At 46.3% G+C, this 14,428-nt stretch overlaps 1 protein-coding gene across 1 annotated transcript in view; it reads right to left on the bottom strand.

Annotated features, from left to right (window-relative positions):
* The window catches only part of plxna2 (plexin A2), a 180,731-nt gene that overhangs the window by 66,272 nt on the left and 100,031 nt on the right, over positions 1 to 14,428 (bottom strand). Inside the window, exons 6-11 of the mRNA XM_086159682.1 lie at positions 12,411 to 12,564; positions 9,093 to 9,189; positions 5,429 to 5,543; positions 3,687 to 3,887; positions 2,253 to 2,349; positions 1,066 to 1,265 (exon numbers count right to left, since the gene is read on the bottom strand). Coding sequence (XP_086015808.1) covers positions 1,066 to 1,265; positions 2,253 to 2,349; positions 3,687 to 3,887; positions 5,429 to 5,543; positions 9,093 to 9,189; positions 12,411 to 12,564 — 864 coding nt within the window. The remainder of the gene's footprint in view (positions 1 to 1,065; positions 1,266 to 2,252; positions 2,350 to 3,686; positions 3,888 to 5,428; positions 5,544 to 9,092; positions 9,190 to 12,410; positions 12,565 to 14,428) is intronic.

The following is a 14,428-nucleotide window of genomic DNA, read 5'->3' as shown; positions in this document are numbered from 1 at the left end:
CACACACACACACACACACACACACACACACACTTGTGTAGAGTCCTAAGAACACATGCCTTTTAAACAAGAATATTTTGCAGTCCCAGGTGGATAAACCTCCGAAGGCCTTTGGCTTCAGATGAGGCTCGACGGGTGACGAGAACACCGTGAACTTAACACACACTGGCAAAGACACACTCGCAGATAAATCTGAACACACACTGGGACGAAACACGCACAATGGCATAGTTGGTTTTCCCAGACGCGTATTTAAGAAAAATAAATAAATTTAAAAAAAGGAGCTTTGGCTGCGTCAAAGTCATCACGTTGTTGTTTTTCCCTCTGAAAAGTTTCAGCGTCACTGAGTTTCCCCAAAAGTCCCCGCGACGAAGGCGGGAATCTGGAATAGACGCAATTAATTTGACGGGGTCATCCACGATGCGCTGGATTTCTGACAAAAATCAAAATCATTTGAGGTGGAAAAACAAAAAAGACGTTGTAATTCTGCCACTTCATAAAATGAGAGAAAAGCAGGTTGTCTCTTCTCCCTCTCTCTCTGTCTCTCTCAGACTTAGGATTTTAATCCTAGAAGTTCGGAGCCTATCTCCGAATAATATTCCACTAAATCTGCAACTTAATAACCTTAGATCCATAGACCGTCACAGAACTTGTCTGTTTTTCTAATGAACACAACGCTCGTCATCTTACGCCATCGCCGAATACCCGAGAACCTGTAATAACTTTTAATTAACTCATTAATTTGCTGTGACGAGTCGACAAAAGGCCGCTTTGAGAAAATACCAGGGCGCATCGGACATAAACCCAGCCTTCCCCGCTCGCTTTAGAAGCTGAATCAGTGCGTAAATACAAATAAAACAGCAGGTCCGGGATATAATCTGCGGACTTGACGGCAAAACAGGCCTTAAACTGTGTGATCATCATCATCATCATCGCTGTCACACACACGGTGTTTTAGCAGTCTGAGCCGTAGCATCACCAGCGCCGCGGCCGATTAGCGCGGAGTCGATTCCGGCTGAGCCGCATTACGCAATGCGGACTGCCGTGGGGGGGGTTGGGACTGACCTCTGTGATGCGCGGGTTGGTGCACTTGACGTTCTTGGTGGACAGGTTGAGCCAGCGGGTGGTGTAGGGGTTGATGGGAGGGCAGTGGTGCCTCAGCGTGCATCGGCCCTCGCCGCTGCACCAGCCGCACTGGAACTTCCTCTCGGCCTTCAGGCACATGCCGCAGCTGTCCCGTAGGGCGGCGCACTTGTACAGATGCACTGGAAAGGTGATGGGGTGAGGGGTGCAGAAGTTACAATCTGCAGAGAGTGATTCGTCTCCCACGTATGTGTTGACGTCGCCTGGTTAAATAGTGACGGGGTTCTGTGAGGTGTCAAACTTTCCCGTCGCAGACTTAAAACCGGAAGCCGGAAGGAAATCTTAGCAAAGTTTTACTGGATTCGCAGCAAACTCCCGTAATCTCGGTCGTCAAGTGTGAGCTGGTAGTCTCACAGTCTCAGCACAGTCTTAGCTCAGTCTTAACCGTGTCTTTGCCTGGTCTTGGGTCTTATCTTCCCTCAGCTGCAGGGAATCTGCAATCTTTGTAGTTACAGTTAACAGTTAAGATAATTCATATTTCATTGTCTTTCTTGCTCTTCCTCCTTTCTACTATTATCTATTACTGTTATGTTTTTTCACTTGAAACTCTGGCACAACAATTTCCTTCGGGATAAATAAAGTTGTTCTCATCTCGTCTCATCTCATTAAGATGATCAAATGCGTTTGACATTATCGTAGGTCTTTGTGTTACATCACTGTAAGACTTGATTTACATGAGCTCCAACAAAACCCGAATCGTGAAACCCGGTACCAGCATGATGGTGAAACATTGCGCGATGGGAAAAGAAAGTTGTAATTTTCCAGGGGTCTTTTCAGTCTTAAGGTGTAAGCCCGGCATAAGTTTCTTCGGAAAAGGTCACCATGAAGACTCACAATAAATTGATTTTGTTGAGAGTCGTTAAAATAAAACCCTGTCATCGGCAACCGATCCCGCATTTGATAGTTTACATCCTATGGCGTCGCTGTTACTGGATGGTATATGAACCAATCGGCCAACGGTTTACAGCAGGAAGGATGTATGTGGAGGGGCACACACTAATTTTATTCCTCCTACGAGGCAAAATGGGAGGTTCGGACGTCGGACGGAGTCAGAAAGTTCGGAGGGCGGCTGACTATCTGCTATCGACGGCGGCAGCGCCTCCCCTTACCTTGGATGTTTTCCGGGTTATCAATAATGAAGTTGCCGTTCCAAACCACCGAGAAGTCCACGGGCAGCTCGCTGATTCTCATCCCCTCATAAAGGTACTGAAAACAATACAAAAAAATGTTGTCAGGTGAAAATGCCGGATGATGTCAGCACTTCGCCATCAGAGGCGAGAAAGCGCTGAGGAAACGGGACAACCGGACCGGAGCATGACTTTCTCCTCCGGCCCCCGGAGAGACCATCCTTCCCCGTGCTCTTATTCAGAGCTTAACTTTCATTGTGTGTGTGTTAGAGCGCGAGGTAATGTATGTACACGGCTCCTTTGGGAGCATAATGCAGCAGCCAAAGTGTGTCTGCCTGGAGGGCAGACTCGGGCCGCAGACTCGGGCTGCAGCCTCCGCAACTATAATCCACCGGCGGCCTCGAGGGAGTCTTCACATGGCAAGTAGGATATCGCGGACGCATCGGCGTCGGAACACCGCTCAAGCGATGTGAGAACTTTTCTGATTGAAACCAGAAAATAACATCTTCCTCCTGCGACATCTAAAGATCGGACGACGTTAACTCGACCGAACAGCGCTGTGTTTCCAGGGCAACGCAAGGCAAATTTCAGGTTATGGTTATCACATGCTAAGATTAGCCCGACTGTTGCTACGTGTGCATGCTAGTCAAAAGTGCAACTGATAGATGGTGGAACTTTGACTTATGAGTGCATAAACTTACAAATTTTACAAGATAAGTTCCATCAATCGGTTGTTACTTTTTTTTTTTTTGCTTTTGTCAACTTATGAAGAAATGGAGAAGCGGTTGTCGGTGCGATATCGAAACACATTGGCGGGGATTTGGTGCATCAGACGGCGGGAGCTTCAACCGATCAGAAGAATCATTCATAGCCGGTAAGGGACGGGTTGATCATTTTAAAGAGAGGACATACATTCACTAAATGTGTATGTCGCTAAATTTAGTTTAGCGATAAAGTGTAGCATCGTGTGCAAGCAATTTTGCAATACATTGTTGCATTAAGTGTGTAGCGTGTAAGCATCTAAATGCCCTTAATAACACCAGTTTATTTCTTTACATTCTCTTCATTATGTATTATTATTTTTTATTATTTTTATTAAATTTTTTTCATGAAGGAATTTTTATTTTTTAAACATTTGTTGTTATTGATAAAGCACATTTTTATAATTTAAAACATAACAAAACCTGGGGGCTATGGATTAATAGCATTTCAATTCATTTCAATGGGGACATTTAATTTGATATATCAGCAAATTGCGTTATGATCTCTGGGAGCACTTTAAACTCACAAATCAAGAATCTACCGCACGCAGTTTCAGCCAGATATCAGTCCTGTTTGTTTTTGTGGTGAAAATAATAATGAAGCGCGATAGAATAATCGGATGGAAAACGTCAGCGGCTCCGTCGGCCGACGTACCGAGCTGTTCTGACACTGCACGCTGGAGCTGTTGAAGCGCAGCGCGGTGACCCGGTGGCTGACGCCCTGGATGTGGAGGACGCACTCGTAGCCGCGCTGGCCGGACTGAGGCTGCGGCAGGTTCTTGGCTTTCAGCGTGATGGGCTTCACCTCGCCGGCCGGGATCAGGATCTCCTCGGAGCGCACCAGCTGGGGACAGTCCTGGAGGAGGGGGGAGACAACGTCAGTGCTAGTTCTTTTTTTTTTTTCCGCCGGGAAAGTCGCAGAGAAGATTCTGTGTCCTTCAGAAACTCCCGGGCGATCAGAGTTCTGAAACTATTCCTGTGGCGAAGACTCGGAACCATCTGATCCCGTGGCTTCGTGTTTTACTCCGGAGCGGCGCTTCTCTTTACACAAAGAGAAGTGTCTGCCAAGTTATTTTTTTTTTCTCTTAAACCTCTTCATTATTTCTGCGCTCGGCAGCCGTCTCCTTCGGCCTGCAACATCCAGAGTCTTTAGCTCGGAGCCAGGTCGATAACCCGGCAACGCGAGGGGAGAAAAAATAAGAAGAAGAAAAGAAATAAAGACACAGCACGAAATTGGAAACATAAAACACTTGAGTTCACCAGGATCCAACGACACTGGACGACAATCCCTATATAAAAATATATAGTGCATATATATATATATATATATATACACACAGTATATATATTATACAATTTCTATTCTTCTTTGATACATTTATTACATTTATTAGTAATCATTAAGCTTTTTTCTTCTCAAAATTTTTTGTGAGGGTGTTTTTCCGTTTGTACAAATGTGTGCGTGTATATATACTGTATATGTATAAATATATATACTGCTCAAAAAAATAAAGGGAACACTTGAACAACACAATGTAACTCCAAGTCAATCACACTTCTGTAAATCATAGTGTCCACTCAGGAAGCAACACAGATTCATTTCGACTTGTTTTAAGGACATTACATCAAAGTTGGATCAGCCTGGAGTTTGTTTTTACACTTTAATTTTGAGTGTGATTCCTAATCCAGACCTCCATGGGTTGATACAATTGATTTCCATTGATCATTTTTGTGTGATTTTGTTGTCAGCACATTCAACTGTGTAAAGAGCAAAGTATTTCATAAGAATATTTCATTCATTTAGATCTAGGATGTGTTTTTTAAGTGTTCCCTTTATTTTTTTGAGCAGTGTATATATATATGAATGGTTGTGTATGTGTATATATGTATATATATAAATATACATATATATATATATATATATATATATATATATATATGTGTGTGTGTTTGTATGCGGGAACCCCGCCGTAATTAAACACAACACTCAATGAGCAGAAAAAAAGCGAAACAATCACAGATTTAATGGCAAAAACAGAAAAGCTAAAAAGCTAGCTTGAGAAGCAGCTAAAAATCTGGGTTTATTATGAAAACTTTTTATCCCTAAAACTGAGCTCTTGAGTTGTCACGCGTGCCAAGTGAGAGGGGGGTAACTGCAGTGTGTGTGTGTGTGTGTGTGAGGGGTTTATAGTCTGTTTCCCCCCCCTTGGGTGTGTTAATCTGAGCCTGGATGGAAAGGCCCACACACAGGGAAGGACACAAGAAGGAAATAGGAGAGGACAAAACTGGGAGGGTTGGGTTGGGTTGGGAAAAAACTTGGGATGCAAGTTTACTTATCTGCATGTGTGTGTGTGTGTGTGTGTGTGTGTGTGTGTGTGTGTGAGTGACTCCACTAACCTCCGAGGCATTGACCCGTCCCTCCTGGAAAGAACAGCTGGAGGGGTCGTGGGTACACAGGTTGCGGTACTTACACCAGTGGCAACGGAAGGCACTGTTCACACATGACAAACACCTGCGGGGACACGCACACACACACACACACACACACACACACACACACACGAGCAGAGTCAGGCGAGAACAGCGCAGTCAAGGAGGGGGGCGGTGAGATTTGCCAAATTGGCGCAAGCGCCGACGAGGAAATGAGTTCAGTTCCCGAGTGGGCACCTGCTGTTGTTGTGCCCTTGCGGTTGGACCGGCGCCCGGGAACCGCGGAGCACCGGCGGCCCCTCACGTATTATTCTGACGTCGCGAGTGAACGGAAGGCTGCGCGCTAACCCGGCGTAACCGAGAGGGAGGCGAAGGGCGGATGAAGGAGTGGAGGAGCGTTTGACTAATGAGGACGAATAAGACGAGGGAGCGACTCGATTCCTGCAATTACCATCAGCCCCGCATTGTTAGCGCCTTCGTGGGACTGCCAGCTGTTGGGTGCGCGGCTGCGTCGCGCCGTTTTGTGTGCGCGTACCGCGCATGTGTGTTTTTACGTGCAAAAGCTGAAGCCTCTTCACCGCCTGACATCACAGGTACGGCTGCACTCCAAGCAGAGTGTGAGCGGGTACTTGAAAATAAAATCTGTTTGGAAGAACCCACTGCGAAGGTGTGAATGACTGGGTGAATGGTTGTCCGTAAATTGATTGACAGGTGACAAGTACGGGGTAACATCTCGCCTCTCGGGCTCCAGGCCCCCCTTCACAGCTGACATTCGGCCCGGAGGCGGGATTTAACCCTGGGCTGGCCGCCTGTCAATCACATGAAACATAGAGACACCTACCGCTCACTCTGGTGGAGACCGAGAAATGGCTGGATCAGGGGTCGGCCACCTTTAACAACCGAATATCCATTCAGATTCGGTTTCCACGGAAAAGAAAACACGTGGAGCCGCAATTACTTTTTGACGTCTAAAATAAAGGTGCTGTGAATCTGAACGAATCTGCCCAGGCGTCATTGAATGTTCGATTTTTTTTTTCTTTCCTCACATTTTTCCATTTTTTGCCCCCCCCGGGGTTGAAAGTCTCAACAAATTGACGGCGTTTTGGCGGGTAATCCAACATTTATTTTGAGTGCCGGAAAATAATAGATATAATTATATTTGAATATTTCAAGGTCTCAATAATCTTCCAATTTAGAACTAAAATAAAGAAAAAAGGGAACTAACACAAATAAAATACACTTCAATAAAATACTTATAATTCTTTTTCCCAAGCCACTCAGAGCCACGGTGTAAGGGTGAAAGAGCCGCGGGTTGCCGATCCCTGGACTCGATGAACGATAATGAATGGTTGAGTCGCTCTAGATGGATGAGTGAATATCTTTATATGCTATATAAATGAAATATTATTCACATTATAATGAGTGCACAAGTGAGTGACCATTTGTTTGTCTCCATATGACGTGCAAATGACAGGGTGAAGGATCGTATGTCTCCATATGAGTGAATGGTTGAATGACTTGTGAATGAAAGTGAAAGCTTGTATGCATCCGTATGACACCTGGTGAAAAAGTGAATTGCTGTATGTCACTATGAAGTGAGAATGACAGAATGTTGTTTTATCTCTATGTGTGGCAACGTGGCTCCAGCCCCACCGTGCCCGAGGATACGCGGTATAGATAATGAATGAATGGATAACCTTTACTCTCTCATTCACACCCACTAAAACTTTAGAGTTTTCAATTACCTTGCTGACTGTTTTAGGACTGAGGGAGGAAGATTTTTCACGCGGGGATAACAACAACAACAACAAGGAGCTCCAAAGCGACGTTCTAACGGTGTTTACCCGACGCCCGCGTGCAAAGATGGCGGCGCGCGACTCCGAGATGTCACAGTCTTCACGCGTTTCCGCGGCAAATGCACGCACCAATGACGCCGTGTCACGCCGTGGCGCTACGGCAGTCACGAAAGCTCGTCGGGAGACCCCGCGTTCTCGTTGGGCTCAGCCCGCCTCCTCTTCCTCCCCCCGTTGAAACAGCGCGGAACCGTGCAGACGTCGCTTATTGTGAAATATTCATTGTTTGCGAAGGGCCCGGGCCGGCTCTCCAGCGAGCGCTAATTCAAGAAGAGTGAGGCTGATTCACCTTCAGGCTAACACAGAGTGGCGATGTGTGTGTGTGTGTGTGTGTGTGAGCATCGAGTGAGACATGGCGCCTGCCCTCATGCGCCGTGGCTCAGCCGTGTATGTTTGTCGTCGGCGATTAACCGAGCTGACGTGAGAGCAGGTAATTGCTTTCCGCGCCACTCAGACAGGCTCCTCAGACGGCGTGAAGCTACAGGGCCAGCCTGTGTGTGTGTGCACGTGTGTGCCCATGTGAGCGTGCATGTGTGTAATAAGCATTTCCCCTGCATTTTATCTTTTACCGTCATTTTGTTTCAACGTCCGGTTAAAAACCGATGTGCCGTCTGTTCCCGCCAAAGCAGCCACCGCCGTGACGCGTTCAAATCCGCCGTCCGTTTCAGCGTTGCTTGCCGAAGTCGGCCGTGGACTTTGGATCTCACATAAACGGAATCTGCCACAGCGGATTTGAAGCGAGGCGAACGCACAGCACAAGCTATGATTTTTTTTTTTTTATCTTCTCCATTTCCAGGGGATTCAATTCAAAATCACTCATTGCGGGACAGACGCGGCGTGAAACAGCCATGAAATTCCTGTTTAGGAGCGAGAAAGCGGGTCGGGTTTCTATTTTATTTTGTTGTTGTTAATCACGGCTGCCTGTTCGGGAAGATTCCTTCTCTAACTCGACAGCACCGAAAAAGAACCCACCCCCGAAAACACAACTTCCTGTTTCAGTACTCAGGTTGGGACGGGGAACCAATCAGATAGCAGAAGTCTTCACAGAAGAAACAACCGAGATCTTTGGGGTGTACAGATATCTTCATGCTAATAGCAAAACACTTACATGAATGTGGACGTTTGCAGCCTCGGCAGTTAGCGTTGGCTAACCAGACGGAGGTTTGCAGGTTGTTCCTGCACAGGTGCACAGATTGGACCAATCCCAGATCGCCCATTAAGGAGTCGTCTCAATCTCGCAAGCGACGGGGTCGAGATTTCAGACAAAGCTTGTCAAAGCTCCTGGCTAAAAATGTTTAAAAATCCCCAAAGATTGGGTGGAATCCAACCAGTTATTTCCGTTCACAGGCTGTCCGACAGCTGATGGGGAGCTGCAACAGAAGCTTCTTCCTGCGCCGACATGTAGGCTTGAATGTCGGCGGCGGTTTGTAACAGACCGGGGTGGTCACATGTTCTAAGCCCGGTTCTGGATTGGATCCAGAGCCAAAAGCATCAGGAGCAGCTTTTACTCTGAGCTCTTTGTTCACGATCACCGAGGACACCAAAATCTAGGTTACCTCACACTGAAAGGTTATCATTCGTCCATCCATTATCTACACCACTTATCCTGCTGTCAAAGTGCTGCCACTGGGTGACATATAGAGACATACAATTATTCCCCCTCCCGTTCAAACCGCATATAGAGACATACAACTATTAACTCCCATTCACGCGTCACATGAAGACCTATAGACGTTCGCTCTCTCATTCACGCCTCCGTACGTCTTCGAGGCACTCACAGTTGGTGGACGCTGCAGTTGTAAAACTTGACCTCCGTGCTGATGAGCATCTGACCCGTCTCTTTGGAGTTGAGCCTCAGCTCCACGCCCGACCAATCTGAAGCAGGGAGAGAGAGAAAGAGGATTTAATCCGAAGTACATTTAGGCTTCTTTACAGTGGGGCTGAAAACCATCGGGGTGGATCCCGAGGCTCGTCATCCAGGTCAGAATTTACCGGCGATGCCTTTGTGCTGGTTATTATTTTAATATGTATCCGCGTGAAAGATGATGGTGGCGGTCCTCGCTCACAAATCCATATATCTAGAGCAGTCAGGTACAGATTTGTTTTTTTTTTTCCAAGTATTTTGCCGAGCAGAGTTCTGGCTGCGTTTCTGTTCTCAGTAAAAGCAGCCATCCCCGCCCCCTCCTCCCAGCATACACACTCCATAAATATGTGTGTGTGTGTGTGTGTGCGGCGCAGCCCGGATTTCTGAAGACCGTCGGTGTGTGGGCGGCGCCGAGCGCGCCCCACTCGCCACACCTGTTGGAAATCAGGGCTCTTTTTTTTCCACGAAAGTCACAAACCAAGCTGGGACAACGGCTGATGCGTGGGGCTGCACGCCGATTTCACAGGAAGTGTCCTGTCCACGCAAATTCTCCAAGGATACGCCTTCATATTGCGAGAAAACACAAAAAAAAAAACAAGATCCATCTGTTTTTTTTCCCTGTGATTTGAAGCATGTGCGTGTTTTTTTTTTTTTTAAATTTCTTCTTCTTCTGCTTCGCCATTTATACTCCCCGCGTCGGCGCCCCCCTCTGGCTAGTGGGTGCAGCTGCAGAGGAATAAACGTGGCGAGCACACAAGGGAAAAAAAAGGGGATCGTAGGGAAGGTGGAAGTAGGTAGAGAGTAAGGATGGATGGATGGATGGATGGATGGATGGATGGATGGCTGCAGGAAGGATTTACAGGGGGGATTGGCTGACATTTACCAGGGGGAGAACATTTATATTAGTGGCTGATGCACCGCTTCCCGCGGGACCTCTGCGCAAACAGACCTGTCATTTACTCGCAGGGTGGAGGAGGATTACCAAACCCCCACCCTCCTCCCCAAAACATTTCCACACACACACACACACACACACACGGCTCATCATATATTATTCAGTGTGTTTGGTTATGTCGCCCTGCAGCCATCTTGGCTGGCAAAAAAAACAGGTATATATTGTCAAACAACAGGTGCGAGTATTTGAAATGATCTCTATATGTTTGCAAATAAACCAACGCCACATCTGGTGTTGTATATTTATGGGACTGTTCCGGAGGAACGCCGGAAAGGTCACGAGATTTCCATGAATAGCGAATCGGGGGAGTGTGTGTGTTCATGTGTGTGTGTGTGTGTGTGGGGGGAGGATTAGCATATCTTCATCCCTGGTCCAAAAAGTTGCTTTATTTTCTAAATAGGCTGGAGTAAAACATGCTGATCAGACCGATTAGCGCGTAAATGGAACCTAATGAATTATTAAAACGGTGTGATTTCACAAATGCACTTTATTATTCCGACACGTTTCAGCAAACAACCTAAATAAGCTCAGATTTTTGTGGCGAAGCACATTTAATAACAGCTAATATCACCAAAGCTCTGGTTATAACGCTAAATCATGCTTTCCAGCCGACGCTAATTCATGGCTAACAGATTATATTACTAGGCTAATGGAGGCTAGCTTGTTAGGTCCTACTTATTTTCAGAACATTAAACTGAGGTCTCATTTATGTCTTCAAAGATGAAGAGAGCTAACATGTGGTTCAATTAACGCAACCGCATCTCTGATTCAAGCTTCCGTGGTTAAAGCGCGCTACCGCATATCGAATTCAAGCTAACGCGTAGTAAAAATGTGCAAACCCATATTGAATTAAAGTTAACATCGGTTTCAAGTAACGCTACCGCTTGTCTAATTCAAACTAATGTGTGGTGAAAGTAATTTGACTACATGTCTAATTAAAGCTAACAGCTAATTAGAAAAACCCTGTCACATGTGGTTAAAGTACGCTACTGAATTTGTAATCCAAGCTAACATGTAGTTCAAGTAATGCTACCACATATCTAATTAAAGCTAACAGCTGATTAGAGTAACGCCACTACTTGTCTAATTCAAGCTAATGGGTGGATAAAGTAACACTATTACATGTTTAATTCAATCTAACATGTGGTTAAAGAATGCTTCTGCATATTGAATTCAAGCTAATATGGGGTTCAAAATAACGCTACCACGTCTTATTCAAGCTAACACGTTGTTAAAGTAACACTACCATATGTCTAATTCAAGCTAACATGAGGTTAAAGTAACGCTAGCACATGTTTAATTAAAGCCAACATATGGTTAAAGTAATACTACGATATGTTTAATTCAAGCTACCGTGTGGTTTGTAGCACCACAGAAGCTAATGCTTTGCCAGGAGGTGGCCGAATGGCTAAGAGATGCAAATAGGTGTGACGCTAATCATATTTGTTTATGCACCCATCAGCTGCTGCATTCAAAACAGGATGCTGGAATTTTATGCTCCTAATGATTATGCATTGTGTTTCCGTCAGCGTTTATCAGGCCACGCTTTCCTCCAGGAAACAACGGGCAGCTCCCGCTTCTGCCGCTCTGCCAGCGCTCTAATCCACCGCATCAACTTTCCTGTCATCCCCTGGAATAAATCCTCCCACGGCTGATTGAGCCTGCATGTTAGGCCTCTGCTTATTAACCCGATCTGGGGGCCGTAATGTGGCGAGCTGCGGCTCAGTCACAGGGCGGGAGACCTCAAATCCGGTCCTCTGGCGGCCCTAATGGGGCCCGGTCTCGCCCGCGGCACATTTCACAGCCGGGGGACGGATTGTGGGATCGACGGGGGGCTCGTCCCGGAGATGAGGCCTGCCGCCACGCCGGGACGAGAGATCGATGGAGGTGCTCCGCAGAGTTTGTGTACAGGTGACGAGTGTAAACAGTCGAGTGTAATACATTTCAATCCCCGCTACATCTCCTCTCTCGAAGCGGAACTCGCATTTCGCCGCGGCGAACGGTTATTTCGGGAAACATTATTTCATGACCTACCGACAAAAGAGAAACGGATGTTCGTTCTCCGGAGGCTGTTAATTCCGCGTTTGTTTGATTCACAACAGAGCCCTTCACTTTCAGGTGGTTACGAGTGTCAGTTTTTAAAGCAAAATAAAACGACCGAATTTGTTTTGCTAGACTTTGCGAGACGTGACGAATCGCTTGTGATCTCCAGGTTTTCCAGCACCTTGCACACATGACTGTGAGCATGCATGTGTGTGTGTGTGTGTGTGTGTCTACCTTGGTCTGTGGGGATGAGCGGGACGTCCTTGGCGGCAGGGGACACGCAGAGGATCTGGTTGCCGTTGACTTGCCCTTCCACCTCCGTCAGGTTCCCGAAGGAGCAGGTGATCCCGGCGGAAAGGTCCGGAACATCGCTCACCTTCACCAACAGCTGCGCGCGGAGAAGCAGAGGCGAAGTTGAGAGTCGGTATTTTAGGCCTGGGTGTGATGTACGGTAATATCTTGACCCGATCACGAACAAAACGGCCTACGATACAGAGTTTCCGATCAAATTTTGAATGCAGCAAGCCTCGGTGCATGAACGCGCTAACAAACAAGCAAACACAGGGGTTTTCCGCTGCGTAGCATCGTAGCATAGCGACAGTCGTGCGTGCTACTCCACATTGTTTACATCAGGGGTCCCCAAACTTTTTCCTGCGAGGGCCAAATAACTTTTCCCTTCTCTGACGGGGGGCCGGGCAAGTTTCTCACAAAAAGTGTGATGATCGCAGAGTTGACTGAACATAAATGTTTATTGTTTTCCAGAAAGCCACACCTAACCAAACATTAACCCTTTCATGGATCTCGACAGGAAAAAAAAAATTGGAAAATAAAAAATAACACTATTTACGAAATAAATAATAACCAAATAACCCTTTTCAAGTTTTTCACAGAAAAAAAGGCCAAGGAACATTAACTTTCTTGTAGACACAACTGTTTGCAGCTCTCATATCAAATTCACTGTGAAAACCAGAAAGCAAGCAGGCTATGAAACCCGACTGATCCAACACCTAACAACACATTTCACTACCAGTATGGTTGGAATATAATGTTACGTTCTATGCATGTACAAGTCCCAATTACAAGGCCAGAATGAAAAAAATAAAAAATAAAGAATATATATATATATATATATATATATATATAATTAATAATACATCTCTGGTATTGATCAGGGGCCAGGCAAAATGTGGAGGCGGGCCATATCCGGCCCCCGGGCCGTAGATTGGCGACCACTGGTTTACATCATCATCACTGTGTTCTTTTGTTGTGACGCTTTTTTCCGTAAGCTAACCCTCATTATGGCTGCCTAAAAGTTAAAAGTGCTTGTGCTCGTGGTGTTAAGAAGAAGTTAAGAAGGAACTAATTGCTAAACATGAGCGTGGGGTTTGTGTTACTGATCACGCCGAGCACTAAGACATGGCTAAGATGAGCTAAAGACGGCTGATGTGGCTAAAGGGGTAACTATGTTAGTAAAGCGAAGGTCTCAAGTCTTTGAGGAAGTAGAAAAGGGATTGTTGGTTTGGATGAATGAAAGACAGCTTGCTGGAGCTAGCAGTAGCGTTAGCGTTAGCGTTAGCGCTAGCGAGGGTCTCATGTGCGAGAAGGCTTTGCTGATTCAGCGAAGGAAACTGCAAGTACAAATGCTTGCAAGAAGAGAAAGAACACCAGAAACCAGGTAGTAATTTAGGTTGTATTTAATAACTTTCTGTTTTTTTGCACGAAATAAACCAATGAAAAAGTTTTGAAAAGTGTGCGTTTCGAGGCTGGAGAATTGAACAACGAGATTTACAATGATTTCATTGGAAAAAACTGATTTGGTTCAAATTCAATTTGTAAGGCGGGGTTCTTCCGGGACACAAATATTTTGTGGCTCGGGAGGAATAACAGGAGGGAACACATGCTTGGGCTTCCTCTAGATCCACCGCCATCGTCACGTGGCGGGTTTACGGGCACGATCTGATCGCAGGTCCTTCTTAAAGCCTACCGTTGGCCTCTACCGGCAGTGAGCTTCGCTTTTCTTCTCATCTTTTTCTGTTTATCTCCAGGTTACGGCGACGGTGGAATCTGCGAAAACGCTCACGTGCTGCACAGATGTTTGAAGCGATTCTCCGAAGAGCGGCGGCGGCGGCGGCGGCGGGGCCAGAGCGCTTTCGGCTGCTCTGCCTATAAATAAAGGGTGTTTCGGCGATGCGGGTGTGTGTGCGTACGCATCTGTGTGTGTGTGTGATCTCGCTCTCCAGCCAAAAGAGGCA

This window comes from Fistularia commersonii, chromosome 14 (genome assembly GCF_037954325.1).
Source record: "Fistularia commersonii isolate RoL2024-O1a breed Wild chromosome 14, RoL_Fcom_v1.0, whole genome shotgun sequence".
Lineage (NCBI taxonomy): Eukaryota > Metazoa > Chordata > Actinopteri > Syngnathiformes > Fistulariidae > Fistularia > Fistularia commersonii.
Note: the sequence above shows the minus strand (reverse complement) of the source record. Positions and strands in the feature narration are given on the sequence as shown.